Source organism: Haliotis asinina, chromosome 6, assembly GCF_037392515.1.
Source record: "Haliotis asinina isolate JCU_RB_2024 chromosome 6, JCU_Hal_asi_v2, whole genome shotgun sequence".
Classification (NCBI taxonomy): domain Eukaryota; kingdom Metazoa; phylum Mollusca; class Gastropoda; order Lepetellida; family Haliotidae; genus Haliotis; species Haliotis asinina.
The window spans coordinates 33,881,941-33,897,576 of NC_090285.1; the positions used below are offsets into that span (position 1 = coordinate 33,881,941).

Consider the following 15,636-nt stretch of genomic DNA (forward strand, 5'->3'; position numbering starts at 1 on the left):
ATAAATTTTAGGTATTACATTTCTTATTTATCGCCAACCGGACAGGTCCCTCGAAATTTCCCAACATTCACCATTTATAAGACACATGCAAAAATATACACGAAACTACATTTGGAGTTTTCTTTTAATTATGTGGACTTTTATATGTAAATAAAAAATATAGATGACTTTTGTCAAATCTGATATTGCAACGAATGCGTTCGCTCAGAAACAGGAGGGCTATAACCCAAGGGACACTACTCCGAATAATCACACATTATCTCCCTTGCCTTAGATATCCAAAATGTCGGCTCTTCTAGCAGCTCAGTATGGGGTAGGGGCATTGGTCACTGCAACCTTGCACCCGCTTGGTTATGCAAAAGTCCTAATTCAGGTATGTTTTGGATGTGTTCAGGTCAAAATGTACCAAATTATTAGTTGTCAATTTGCAAACCTATGTCGTTATTATTTCACAAGTACCCAAACGGGGGAGCTTCCTAGTGCTTGTTATTTCGTGGTAAAAAGCTATATATGCCACTGTTTGCATGTACAACACAACAGAGATACAGATTGACGTATCTCCAATGATGTGGATCGATTGTCAGCAGATTTGTCCCTTAACATTGGTATGAGTTCCACCCGTACCCCCACCCCTTCTAAAAGCAAAATGAGAAACTGACATGCATACCTCACCTAAATTAGTTCAGGTAGCTAAACTAACCCTAAATATACATTCTATAAACTAGAATTGGTATAAAAACGGAAATATTTCCGTCCATAATCGCCGTAGTTGTTTTTAATCATTCTTACCCGGAGTATATAGGCCTGTGTTTTTGATAAAAACATAAACGTATACTCTAATTTGGCCTAAATCAAAACTCAGAATCTAACCCCAGAGACCATCTATAATCCTGGTGTTAGGGGTTCTTGACGATGTAAGACAAAAACGTACTTTTTATCTTAAATATCTTTTTTATCTTTTGATCATGTGCCTTCCTGTTTCGTACATAGTCTGTCACTAGCAGACGACTGATCTTGCCAAATTTCCCTCGCTATTCTTTGTTAAACAGGAAATTGATTTTGCATCTGAAGTGGTATTAATGATCTTGGGTAAATAATATTGATGTTTATTTGCTCTTTACATATTGTAACTTCTGGATTTCAATTGTCAATGAAACATCTCATGACAGGACTTGGGCATCTGCCCTACTGATGAAATGGTTTGTGCACTCTGATCACACACATACTTCCCCAATGTAGCGCTAGCAATGCAATTGCCGAAATCACCTGAACGTCGAATTCAGCTCACTTTGGGATATATGGTCTCGGCTAACCCTAAAACCTGACATTAAACCTACCCTAAATCCCCCAAATAATCCTATTGTTAATGGAATAAATTTCAGGCAGGGGGTACAGTCAGAACTCTTACGAAGAGAAAAGTACAGAGCCATGAAATTGTTATAGAAATGTAAAAAGTGTGCTACTCCCAAATGAATGAATGAATGCCATTTGTCCTCAGTAGAATCTGGAACGCCTTGTTGTCTTGTGAGTTGGCTAAAGCTACTTATTGTGTAGTTATTTGGAAAGGGTTGTTGTCCAGAAAGCATTTTATTGGGTATTTAATTAGTGATTTACACTTCTCTAAATATAGCCACTCTCCCCAAACAGTACCCATGTACTTGGATTAGGTATTATGTGAGCATGATCACTTAGGGAATGTCTCCAAAGAAGAAACATGTGCACAAATATGAACTTTACTACATGTATAGACTCACTGCATGTGTCTTCAACTGATCAGTGCACTTCACATGAATTTCAAAATAGTTATCAGAACTGATATCATTGGAATATATTCCATAAGGAATAACATGTTGCCACAGATCTTTAAGTTCTGTGTCAAAGAAGTTCAAAGGTTACTATGAGGGCATGTTCAAACTCAGTTAGTTCCATTTTTCCACACCTGAATTATTTTGCATTTAGCAGTAAGAAAAATGTCACTTGTTCGATTGTCATGTAACTAATCTTGGCTGTTCTTGTCAGCACTGCTTAGGAAATGGAATGGCACAAAAATGTGCCTTTGAGTCTTATTTATTAAAATATTTATAAAACAAGATTAAGAATGGTTGTTGATTGCAATCCACAGACCGTAGTTGTATAGAGTAACAAAATTCTGGCATTTTTCAGGTCGGACATGAGCCTATGAAGCCCAAGCCATCAGTGTCCATTCTTGGCAAGGAGTCTCTAGTATACCCAAATGTACTACAGTATGGTAAGTTCCAGTTTTACATGTTCATTAGGCGTGTGCATAAGTTAACTCTTGTTTTTCAGATGTCAGAAAAGTATTAATGGAAACTGATATTCCTCACAGGGGTAATTTTTAACATCTGTAAGACATAAACCAATTTTGGGACAATTATCTATGACTGTGTATCAGTACAAAAAAGTTTCATTCTTTCCACTGTGCTTTCTTAATATCATTGGTTAATGCTCATGTTGAATGACATCATAGTGGTTTTATCATGTGTTATTCAAACACTTGACAAATACCCTTGAAATACTTTTGTAATTCCAAAATACAGTTGTAGCATCAAGCTTGAAAGGTTAGCTGCACTTGACTTACTCATTTCGCAAGGTTTGACTGACAAAAATGAAGTGTCATTGAGTCAGTTTAAAGTACTTAAGCAAAACAGAAAGAGATTCTTTGTGTACTGTATCATAACATGGAATGCGCTGATGTATCCTTCCATCCCCTATTTTGACCTCCTATTGTATATTCTATACTTCCTAAACATTTTGTTTTACTTTCAGTTGGGTACATTAAGAAATATGATGGATTCTGGGGATTGTACAGAGGTGTGTTCCCGAGGGTGGTGTCCGGAACATTAGGAAATGTTGTCCAGAATACTGTGATGGAGGTACACAACTTATAGACATTGATAATCTTGTTTATGTGACTCCTATACACCATAAATATGTTAAAACTCTTCATATGTGGTATGTAGGTGTTGATCAAGGAAAACTTTGTCAGCAATATCTTAAACATTTGGATCATCAGGTTGATGTAACCACTGTGTCAGAAATCAGTTATTGGTCACAGATTTCTGGCCAGGTGGCTCTATTATGAACATAAATAGCCATTTTATCATAAGAATTACTTTGACTTTGCTTAAGGTTTTGGCAGAATGTTTCACTGGGAATTTGCTCAGATAGAACCTTGTGGAATGAATTTAACCATTGTGGGGCCTACATATGGTTCGTGATGATTAAAGGATGGTTCCCACATTGGCATCCAGGGTCATCCTTTTTGGTCAGTCTCTACTGAAGGGATATGGGACCTGGGTGATTGTGTGTCGCTGAAGCCTGACAGTAGTTGGTCACGTTATCGACCGTTACACCGCCTGCTGAAGCAGCTTGATGTGATGAGTTAGATCTTAAGGTATATTCACCTACTCACTACTGCTAATTACCTTTACAGAAATTTAAAGAGATGAATAAAGCTGAAGAAGAACAGAAGTCCAGTACTGATGATGAACTTGTGACGTGGATTAAAACATTCTGCAAAGAGGTATTGATCAGCTCCTTCTTTTAACACATAGTAGAATATATTCTGAGTTCATTTGTGTTTTATGAGATATGTGAACACAGCCTGATGATATATGCCCCTAAAATAGTTACTTATGGCCTAATTTTTAAAAGGAAAAGTGATCTGAAATCAGTAGAATGCCAGTTATCAGGCAATGTTCTTTATAGGTAGTTACCTTTAACAGGGATTTACATCTAGTCCTTTATTTGAGGGTCCCTGGGACTCATGCTTATAATTTTTAAGGTTCCTGGTCAGCAAAATGGAGGTGTCAGACACTTACGTATTATTATGAATACTGCCATTGTATTGTCTATCATGATCAACACATCAGTTGTTACAGCAATGAAATAGCAAATCACACCATAACCCAGGCAGGAGCAAACTAAGTGATAAGATATTGTTCCTTGATTGGAATTTTTACAAAAGTATTTGGACTTTTTCTGCATCCCTGTGTATGTGCTAATAAATTTCTTAGCATCCACTGTCAATCTTCATTTGTGTAGGACGCAGAAATTTGCATCCTGTAAATTCCTGTTGTAATATGAAAATATCAAGTGGTATAGCTACTGATATGTCACTGTTATATGTTTAAACTGATCCTATCTCACGGTATGCACTTCTGTCTCTTGATTCGACACTGAGTGGAATGCTGTAGACTTTTTCTCTCTATACTTCTTTTGTCCATCCACCCAAACACTCCATACTACCCTCATTATAAGACAGCTTCCCAACTCAGGCAAAGCATGCAACAAGCTTCACCAACTATCAATGTGACTAGCTTTGAATCATTATTCTATTTCTTGTTGCACACTAGTGTGGCGGTTTTTCTTACACTTTACAAAATGGACAAGGTTGATCCGAAGAAGAGGAAGACATGTACTTGCTGTCACAAAGTTTTTTTGACTAACGATCCTCATTTGCCGTGTGTGGATAGTGTTGGGATTCAAGGTGCGAAAAATGTAAACATTACGGCTGCAACGAATACGCTGTGTGGCAAATATAATATGCATCTCAAATATTGGGTAGCAAATACAAATAATTATTCACGAATACCACTGTAGTTACGTGATTGATGCATGATATGGAATCACCATGTTGACACTAATGACAGTGTTAATTTGTCTTTCACCTGCCTCTGATCAGTATCAGTTGGGGTCTTCTCAAAGCAAGGGCTGGCCTGATCATTGTCTCTGAATTTAGTTTACGGGGGTACCTGGAAAATCATTGCGAAGTGGCATCTTTCTCACTGAGCTACGTCCCTCTTTTTTAGGTTGCGTCCTAACACCACATCACTCGGGAGCGCCCATCTCCCTAGAAGTCATGCTTAGTAAGTCTAGGAGTTCTGGGGAACTCATCACAAGCACAGGAGTTGCATGCGTGCATAACAGGCCTCCCTTGTGCATCAGTATCAATGGTTGTTTCTAGTCTACGCGGTTCCCCTGTTCGTACTCTCAAGACACAGGGTATCTGCGTTCCCGCCGTTCAGCCTTGGGATAAGTGCATATCGTGATAGCATAAGTTTGAAAATTTGAAAATTTTGATATAAATTGAATATTATATACTTATCCTATCTCACGCAAAGGATTCCTGCGCTTCCTCCCTGCTACACAGATCTAGATGAATATTCTCAGTGGCTCCAAGAAAGAGAATGATGATTTGAAGATCATTGTCAGGGTAGTGGGTGCAGTGTGTTGCATGCTTTGCATGAGTTTGGAATGCTGTCTTATAGTGAGGGTGGTATTTAGTGATTAGGTGGATGGACAAGAGAGGCCTAGAGAGAAAACCTTTATAGCGTTCCACTCGGTGTCACATCACGAGAAGTGCATACTGTGAGATAGGATAAGTATATAAATACACAATTTACATTAAAATTTTCAAATGTTGAACTCTGCTAATTTCCTATAATGCTGGTCCCTTTCTATTGTGTGTTAATGGAATCATTTGTGGAATGTAATTTGTTTCCTGTGTTTTTTCAATAGACCACACAAGAAACTGCTGGTAGATGTTTGGGTATTGTAGCCAGTCATCCTTTCCATGGTAAGGAGTGAGTGAGTGAGTTTAGTTTTACGCCGCACTAAGCAATATTTCAGCTATATGGCGGCGGTCTGTAAATAATCGAGTCTGGACCAGACAATCCAGTGACCAACAACATGAGCATCGATCTGCACACTTGGGAACCGATGACATGTGTCAACCAAGTCAGCAAGGCTGACCACCCGATCCCGTTAGTCGCCTCTTACGACAAGCATAGTCACCTTTTATGGCAAGCATGGGTTGCTGAAGGGATCTTCCTCTGACATCAACATTAATTCCAAATTGGAAATTTGTCTTCAGCAGGCCATGCTTGTCTTTAGAGATGACCTAATGGGATTGGGTGATCAGGCTCACTGGCTTGTTTGCCACATGTCATTGTGTCCCAGTTGCGTAGATTGATGCTTGTGCTGTTGATCATTGAATTGTCTGGTCCAGACATGATTATTTACAGACAGCCGCTTTATAGCCAGAATATTGTTGAATGATGCTTAAATCATCAACCAACCAACCATGAGTGAAAATTAGCTGTCATGTGTTTGGAGCTTTCTGGTTGAAAATGCTAAATGACCTCCAGTCTGTCAAACAAACAAACTAATAATACTGACTACAGGTTAAGTTTTGTTCAGTATGGTTAATGGTTAGATAAGTAATATTTTGTGTATGTTTTTTCAGTGATTATGCTGAGATGTATGGTGCAGTTTGTAGGCAAGGAAACAGAATACAAGTAAGTACTGGAAGTGTGCAGACATAATAGAGGCAGCATGGATTATCTCATCCTCAATATCTCCAGGGTATACGTTCCGATAAGTCTCCACTATAACCTGGACGCATCTACGGCTCTGCCCGATAAATATATTACCTCCCTTGACTGTCTTTTGATCCAGTCAGGTGTCTACGCTAGGAAGTTGAGCGAACCAATCACAACTCACTTTTGTTTTTTGAATTATCTAACCGATTATACTTGGTAACAGAAACCATTCAGAGGTTCTCTGGCAGAGGTAGAAGGCGTTCTTGCATATGTTGCTTTAAAGTTTCGGACCTGTCAATTTGTTTGTATGATTTCCCTAAAATCTGGGATGCACAGCGAGCAAACCTTTGCAGTTGCGACCGCTACCTTTGTTGACACTGGCAAGATCAGTTATAATGGCGGCCTAGCTGATTGGCTACTGTAAGAAGGCGGAGCCAGCAAAGGGAGTTAATAAATTTATCGGGCAGAGCCGTAGATGCGTCCAGGGTATAGTGGAGACTTATCGGAACGTATACCCTGGAGATATTGAGGATGGGATTATCTGGGATACTGTGTATCTATTCCATTATGATGAAAGCCTGGGGCTCGTTCCTCAAAGAGATTATAGTTCCCACACTTTAACATAGACTTACAGTTGTCGTAGCGCTATGATCGCTTTGAAGAACTCCACCCAGGGTGCCATTTCTTGTCCAACTTCAGGAACCATGTTTGTTGTACAAAGTTCAGATTTAGAGGTTTGCCTTAGCCTCATAAATCTTGGGATTGATATTGGGAGTCTCTGGTTGTTGCATAACTTACAAGGAAGTGATTGGTCTATTTTAGGGGTCACTTAAACAAAATATTGATTGATGTCAAACTTGGATGTAATTGGACCCTTTTGAAGCTCTTAGACTGTGGTTTGTACTAAATTGTAGTGCTTACCATTCATTGGATTTGATTCAATTTCTGAAGTCATGTAAATGACAGCAGATGGTACCATGGATAACATATAAATGTGCAGTGTTATTCTATGTGAGGCTTTCAGATTCTGGCTCTTTATAGTTGCTGTAGAGATGTTGCTTCAGATCATCTGTTGAGTGTTAATGTCCTTCCACTTTCAGTTCCATATGGTCATCTATAGGAGCTGTCTATAGGAATGATGGAATTCTTGGCTTCTTTGCGTAAGTTCAACATGGAACACCCACAGGATGCCATTTTGTAACATGTCTTATTATGTATGAAAATATAGAACAAAACTTTCCAAAACAATTTTTATCATGGGAATTCAATCTACGAATCACTCAGAATCTAGGAATACAAAATGACTGCTTGTGATAATACAGAACATTCCCTCAGGCAGAATGTAGGAATACATCTACTCTTGTGATATTACCTTACAGTGGCATTGTACCCAGACTGGTGGGAGAGGTGATCACAGTGTGGATAACCAACTTCCTTGCTCAGTTAGTCAACAAGTACTTAGTAGAGGATAAGGTAAGACAACTTTCCCTGTGGTATTTGGGGTTAGAACTGGCCACCAGCAAACTATGCTTGTTGTTAATGATGAGTCAGACACTATAATTTGCTGTTGTGTTTGTAATTGTTGTCATTGTGGACGTGTACCTGATGATCTTGGTCATAATATCAAACAATGATTTGTAAGGTTAGATTTAATTTTTGACAAGCTGTCAGTGAAAATATTGTCATTCTTCCCTAAACTGTTTTGGTTTGGTGTTTAATACAGTAACACTATACAGTTTGATATACAGTATGAATGTTGCTATGTAGATAATTGTATGTATCTTTTGATTTTGAGTTAGAGTAGTTTAGAAAATTGGTGTATGGTGCAAGTATCACAGCTGTGAGTCAATGCAGGGACTCATGGTTCTTTTTCTGATTTGTTTATAGTTTCATCTGTTGATCACTGTATTGCTAGATATTGCTGGATATTGCTAGATATTGCTGAAACTAAACTCACTGACTCACAGCTCTGACATATAATTTCAGGACATGAAGTCATATACTGCTGCAGCATGTGGGGTAAGTACATGGCACATGGCTCTAAGGTGTTCAGTTGGCAAGCTGAAGGTCCATATTTTATATTGCTATCAGTTTCTGACATCCCATTGAGATATTGCGGAATTTTGCTGAAATAAGATGAAAAAACTGCAACAGTATAAGACCACCCACTCTCGTCTGTAATGCATATATTCATTAAATGAGCAGAGTTTTCAAGTTATGTGTGTAAATATGTTACATTGTCACCGGAAGTGGAATCTATCTCTGTCTACTGGTCTTACATCGTTAGTGGCACCAGGTAGCCTGGTGGTTAAAGTGTTCGCTTGTCAGGCTGAAGATCCATGTTTGATTCTTCACATGAGTATGTGTGATGCCTAGTGTCCCCACTTTGATATTGCTGGAATGTTGCTAAAAGCAGTGTATAACAACACTCATGCATGCTGAGTTAACCTGACAATGTTTATATTTCGTGTGAAGGCATCATTTCTCTTACATGCCTAAAAGCATGTTTGTATTTTGTTATTAACCTTATGCAAATTGTTGTTATACCTCTCAATATTTTCTATTTATTTTTTGGAGAATAATTGTTACTAAATTTCCTTTAACCTTGGGTCGATAATGAAATCGATCAGATTGTCAGACTTGTTGATTCAATAACTCATCCTCCTCAGAAAACACAAATATTGCTCATAACATTGATCAGTGGATTGTTCAGTAAACTGCTGCAGTCATATAGATGATTATACAATCAGCAAACAAACAAACATGCTGTCTCGTTTCAGTTGATTGTGTCCCATCTGACATATCCCTTCACCCTTGTCACAAACATCATGGCAATTAATGGCTCAGGGTAAGTGGTCAAGCAAGTCAAGCAATTAAATGTCATCCAGAGAGTAATGGAACTCCTGACTATTTAGGGTTTGTGTGTTGTATTTATTGCTCCTCAAGCCAATTGTTTAGTGCAGGATACTGATGCTGCACAATAAGAAGATGAAAATGCTCATCTGAATGATGAAGCTAATATTTTCAGGAATGGCTCAGACATAAGTAAATTATGAGAGTTTTGTATTTTATGACAGGCTCAACCAATTATTTCAAACTTATTTTATGGTGAAGAATAGGACCTAAATAATTGACTTCAGTGTTTCTACAAAATACTGGAGTCTATCTATGGTGAACCACTGGATATAACAGCAGGATGCTGTGATACAGCTTGAATGTTGATGATGGTGAGTCCCCAGAAAATAACTGCTCTTGTTTGTTCCAGGCTTCAAGCTGCTGGTAGAGTGCAGTATGGCAGCTGGTATGAGTGCTTTGGGCAGTTGAGGAGACAGGTGAGATGATGATTATGATGATGATGGTGGTGGTAGTGGTTGTGGTGGTGATGATGATGATGATGATGATGATGATGCATTCAGAACACAGTGTTTGTTGTAATGCCTAATGAGATTAATCAGAATCTGAGGGTTAGACTGGTTGACATAGCTTTCGTAATTTTCATGGATTTCATCTCGCTGTGGCGGCAAAACTCACTGACTTATGGATTGTTGCTTTTACATGACAGCCAATTTGCCTGCTACTTAACTACAATTAAAATAGTCTGCTGAAATGTGCTGAAAGTGGTAGTTCCTGAATCCTTCTACTCCTAAACACTGACTCATCACTGACTGACCTGTATGTTCTGCCCACAGGGTGCCCTGAAGCGAGGCTCTAGTATGTTCTGGCGGTACTACCAGGGACCACTGATTCTGATGGATGGAAAACCCTACCCTGCTAACTCCAGATTTCTACAGTGAGACCGCCCTCTTGCTGTCCTCCCACACACATGGATTGCATAATGAACGGAGGATCCTACCATATTTTTGTAAAATTGGCCCTTGTAACAAACATAGATACAACTGTAAATAGCCTGTAGTGTCCATTGCTCATTCTCATTTGATGACGACGTGTATGTGACTATTGATTTTTTTGTGATGATAGGGGTAAATGATAAAAATATGTATGACTGTTTGAATTGTCTTGTCGAATTTGACCTGGCATGTGACTGTGTAGCATAACATGACAAGAACTTTCCCGACATGTCCCATTTAACCTGACTTTTTTAACCTGTCTTGACCCAATCTGACCTGACCTGACGTGACCAGACGCAACCCGACGGACCTGACCTAACCCAACCTGTTCGACCTAACCTTTGTGGACCTGACCTGAACTGATCTCTGGTAACCTGGACAGAACATTCCTAGTAAAATTATCTCAGTTGATGAATTCCTCATTTTAACAAGTCACTGATAACTAATGATACTTCATTGTTTCACTGTAAACTATAACCAGCCAACATCTTCACATCACACAAACAACTGGATATATTATAATTTGCAGAACAATAGTTCATAATTTATTGTTGCCCCCATGTTCCCTATAACCTGACACCAGTTAATTTGTCCTTGGTTGTACATATTTTGACTGCGTGGACAGAGACTGAATCAGTTTCTACTGTGTTTGGTTGGTTTCTAAATGATTGTTAAGCAACATTGTATGTCACCTTCACCTGGATTGGTGTGAACTTGAGAGGCGGGACCTGCTGGGATCCACCAGAAGTCGATCACAGTGGACTACAGCACCATAATGTGAATTTGGGACCTGAATGATCAGAGTATTTGGTACAGCCTTTAGAATACAGGGGTACAGTATTGAGAATACATTGATACAGTATTGAGAATACAGGGGTACAGTATCAAGAATACAGGGGTACAGTGTTGAGAATACAGGGGTACAGCATTGAGAATACAGGGGGTACAGCATTGAGAATACTATTGAGAATACAGGGGTACAGTATCAAGAATACAGGGGTACAGTGTTGAGAATACAGGGGTACAGCATTGAGAATACAGGGGGTACAGCATTGAGAATACTATTGAGAATACAGGGGTACAGTATTGAGAATACAGGGGTACAGTATTGAGAGGGGTACAGATGAGAATACTGCCATGTTAATGGGAATACTGAGACAGTAAAGAGGAAACATTGTCTATTGGACCATTAATTAATCTGAGTGGTCGTTTTCTGGGATCTTAAAGAAGATAGTTAAAACAGTCAGACCACTTGAAGTATCTTTCTTCTCACGTCAGATCTCTTTAAATTGCTTGCCCCTCAATTCTGTAGCACTTACAGCACTGCTACACCGATGATGTCATACTCCACTTAAAGTTCAATCTGTGAACCCTCAGATATACCCTTATGTGAGAGACACCATTTTAAGTGAAACATGTCACTTTTTCATGTTGAAGTGAAACATCTCAGTGGTCAAAGCATTCACTTGACATTCACACAATCAGGATTTAATTGTTTCACCTGTGTACAACTATTCTCATTACCAAGTCCATTCTCTATCCCATGTGCAGTGTCACAAGGAAATGGTGGCCATGTATAGGCTTGCTGCTAGCATGTATGGGAACACAGAATGATAAGAAGACTTGTGAGCAGGAGGGAGTGTGGTGAAGACCTGTCATGCTAGTTGTTCTTGGGGACAGTCCAGCTATACAGCAGGACCATGATGTAACAGCTTCAGAGACAAGTGCTGGTCCTATTGTCCTATTCACAGCCAATATTGCTGATGTGATACAAAGAAGCTGATCCAGTTCTTTGTCCTAATCTAGGTTGTTAATAGTGAAGGTTTCCATAGCAGATCCAGGTTAGGATTTGGGTACAGTGGAAGCTGTCAAAACTGGCATCTGGCCATTCCGGCAAGTTGTAAATACCGGCATAAAATCTCAGCCCTATCCATGGCTTGTACATTTACCATCAGCTCTACAATCCATCACTTTGTCTAAACCGGATCATTTCTTCAGTCCCAATGATTGACGGTTTAGACAGCTTCCACAGTAGTATGTAAAGTGCGTGTGCAAATGTTGAAAGTGGGTTTATATTGGGTATAGTAGGGTAAATCTACAGCAGTAACACATTTGATGAAGTGCTAAACTGTTCGCTCAATACGGCGAAGACCCGAGTTTGATTCCCATCTAGGGTACAATGTGTGAAGTCCTATTTTCTTATTGCTGTTATATTGCTGGAATATTACTAAAAGCAGCGTAAAAAGTAAACTCACTTACTCTTTGTTACACTTCTGATAGCCCTTAATGTTTGTCAGTGTTCGGTGTCATGAAGGATATTTGAATATGATGTTTAATAATAAGACTGTCTCTGTATATTAATGATATTTATGTTGGTATGAAATTCACTCAGTTCACTCAAATTCCAATGTTACAATACTGGAGTCCAGTTTCCATGATTGTGTAGTGAGGCTTTAACAGTACCTGTAACTCTATATGAGTTTGTCTTTCACAACCAGACTAGATGGACTAGTCACAGAGTTCAGAACTCAGTTCCTAGGTGTTTCTACTGTTACACACTTGTGGCTACTTGGCCTCTCTGTTAAGGTACATATCATATTTCAAAATAGTTTCTGGTTTTGACAAGAAGGTCCAAAAAAGAGTCATGTATTTTTTTGACAAGTTAATGTTTTACTTAAGGCTTATTCGCTTCAGCACTACTTAACTGCGGCATGGTGTGTTTTTCAATTACATATTATAGCAGAAGCCTCTGCATTTCTTATGATGTAGGTAATCATAGTTTTCTGGTCTGTAGAAACTCTTAGCTGGTCTTGCCAATGTCCCCAAACTTCAAGATGTTGAAAAAAAATATGAAATAATAACTATTATCATGATGCCAGAACCCTGTATATTAAGAAAGTTCTATGATTGTGTTGATGAAACTGACTGATATATGACGGGATTTCTTGCTTGTTTTAGACCATAGCCAGAAAGATGATTTCCTGTTCATTAACATTAGTACAACCAATGATAGTGAGGAAAATGGCTCTAAAAGTCAAAGTTGGAGAGTCAACCAATATTGGAAATGTTTACAGATATATTTCAAAATGCATAAGCCTGAAGAAAAAGAAGTCATTTCAGTCAGTATAGGAGAAAAAAATGTTTTCATATAAAATGTCCAAGATGACCAAGCTAATATTGGAAATGAGAACTTTCTTGGTTTGCACTATAAATTACAGATATTTTTCAAAATTTTAGGGTCAATTTATGGGAAAATATGAAAAAATATTTGTTTCTTTTTGAAAAGTCCAAGTTGACTTTGTTTACATCACAGACCTTGAAACTTGTTTTTATTTATGTAATTTGTAGAGAAATTAGACCAGGAGAGTGCAGAGTTGGCAAGTGATTATAGAGGTTACAAGTGCTATTTAGAAACAAGTTAATGTCAAGCATTGCAGGTTATGCTTGCAGTTTCGAGCTTCATATTGCTTAATAAGATGGAGGCAGCGCAAACAACATCAGAAGAAAAGCATACTGTCTGTCCTGAAGCGCTATGGGGGTTTTCGATTGTTAAGTATAAATCTACATTGCTTAGCTACTTTTATTTTGAGAAATTAGATAATGATTATTTTGAGAAGCCCTTGATTGGAGTGTGAGCTTGTGTGGAGACACTGGGAGTTTACTGCTGGATGAAGGTGTTTACCCAACTGTGTTACCAACTCATGAGGTGCAGATAGTTGGAGGACTGGGGATAATATATATTTGAATTCCTTTACTAACACATTGTTACTGGAATAAAGCCAGCAGTAAAACCATTGCCACTTGATGAGTTTTCATTGAATAATTATTCAGATATATTCTTTCATATATATTCATAGGTGGGGCTATGGTAGATGTATAAGTTGTGTCCAACCCTTGCCATAGTAGTTGAAGAGACGTGGTAACCTCTGATCTGTGGCACTGCAGTTCAACTGTTAATAATAATAGACCCTTGTTGTGTGTTTAGGATTTTTTGTTTGTCTGTTTGTTAACTGCCACACTCAGCAATGTTCCATCTATATGATGGCAGTCTGCAAATAATCAATTTTGTACCAGACCATACAGTGTTCAACAGCATGAGGTTTGACTACCCAGACGGGATACCATGACGTGTCAACCAAGTGAGCAAGGCCTGGATCCTCCTGTTAGTCACCTCTTACATCCCCTGTACCAACAAGCATGGGTCTCTTAAGACCAGTCCAAACTCATGGAGCAGCATGGAGCTAGGGTTATCTCAATTTCCCATCGTCACTGCTGGGATGCTGACAGGACCTGTTTGCCCAGCCATTGTTGGCATGCCCCTATGTGTAGTTGCATCTGCTGGAGGAGAAAGAGTTCCATGATTGATATCTCAGATTCCCTGGGTACCAGATTGCTTGATAACTGTGTCAGGATGTACACACACCCACCGCCAGAAACAATTATATCCATAAATCATGTTCCCCCTTCACCATAACAGCTTAAGGAAGTTCCTTGGTGGCAGGGATGAGAAATTTCCGCGGATCCGCGGAAATCCGCGTTTTTTTACATCCCCAGGGTCATTTTTCTGAAACGTCTAAATATATATACAGTGTTAATATTGATTTTAGAAGCCATATTTAGTGTGTAAAATGCCAAAATCCCCAGACCCCCGACTTGTTTTCAGCTGTAAATGAAAATTTCCATTCTCATCCCTGTGATGGTCATTGGCAAGATGGCAATATTATCCTTCTAGTTTTAGGGGGATCGAAACGTCATCTTGGCCTCTGTCTTAATGAATATTTCATTCTGTTTTAATTCCTACCTGACCGTCATTCTATCAACCATTGGTTTGCCTGTGTCTGAGTGCTTATACTTCGCTGTGGTAGGATAGCAGCAGTATTGCGCACAGCGTGACAGACTGTCTATTTCTTCACCAGCTTTCAGGCGACTAGGATCAATTGATTGATAGTGGTCCACGCTCCAAGTTGATTCAGGACCTGTGTCTGTCTCTTGGTTCTTTATCTCGAATCTCAGCGTCTCCCTTATGAGGTTCTTGGCATTGTCTCTTCGCAATATTCCAGCTACTTATATCACAGTGGGGAACACCAGGAATGGGCTTAGTGGATTGTAGACGTGGGGAATCGAGCCCAAGCCTTCGCATGACGAGCGAACGTTTTACCCACTTGGCTACTCCAGCGCCCCTGTGACAAATTAAACTATGAGAGTACCCAACAAGAAATAAATGAATGCCATACTAAACAGATAACACAGATTCATAGATGATGATACCATCATCCATGTGTTCTTGATCAGCATTTCGCCTACAATCCTTAATTTGAATTAATGTTTTGGTAACCTATGCTTGTCGGACTAACAGGATCGGGTGGTCAGACTCGCTGATTGATTGGTAAATGTCATGGGGTCCCAATTACGTAGCTCAGTGCTCCTGTTGTTGATCACTGGAT

General features: G+C 39.1%; 1 protein-coding gene across 1 annotated transcript; it reads left to right on the forward strand.

Annotated features, from left to right (window-relative positions):
- The first annotated feature begins 251 nt into the window (after positions 1-251).
- LOC137287065 (mitochondrial carrier homolog 2-like) lies at positions 252-13,987 on the forward strand. The gene is made up of 12 exons (XM_067819181.1): positions 252-373; positions 2,164-2,248; positions 2,788-2,894; positions 3,455-3,544; positions 5,542-5,599; positions 6,269-6,320; positions 7,445-7,504; positions 7,724-7,817; positions 8,331-8,363; positions 9,125-9,192; positions 9,610-9,676; positions 10,034-13,987. Exons 1-12 carry the CDS (start codon positions 284-286, stop codon positions 10,136-10,138), a joined length of 909 nt encoding a protein of 302 aa, XP_067675282.1. The 5' UTR covers positions 252-283; the 3' UTR covers positions 10,139-13,987.
- Positions 13,988-15,636: the final 1,649 nt, after the last annotated feature.

Bases quoted from the DNA above. Each gene is read 5' to 3' on its own strand.
- LOC137287065 (XM_067819181.1), top strand. From the start codon at position 284: ATGTCGGCTCTTCTAGCAGCTCAGTATGGGGTAGGGGCATTGGTCACT. The intron at 7,818-8,330 runs GTAAGACAACTT...ATATAATTTCAG, and splicing joins AGTACTTAGTAGAGGATAAG to GACATGAAGTCATATACTGC. The intron at 8,364-9,124 runs GTAAGTACATGG...GTCTCGTTTCAG, and splicing joins ATACTGCTGCAGCATGTGGG to TTGATTGTGTCCCATCTGAC.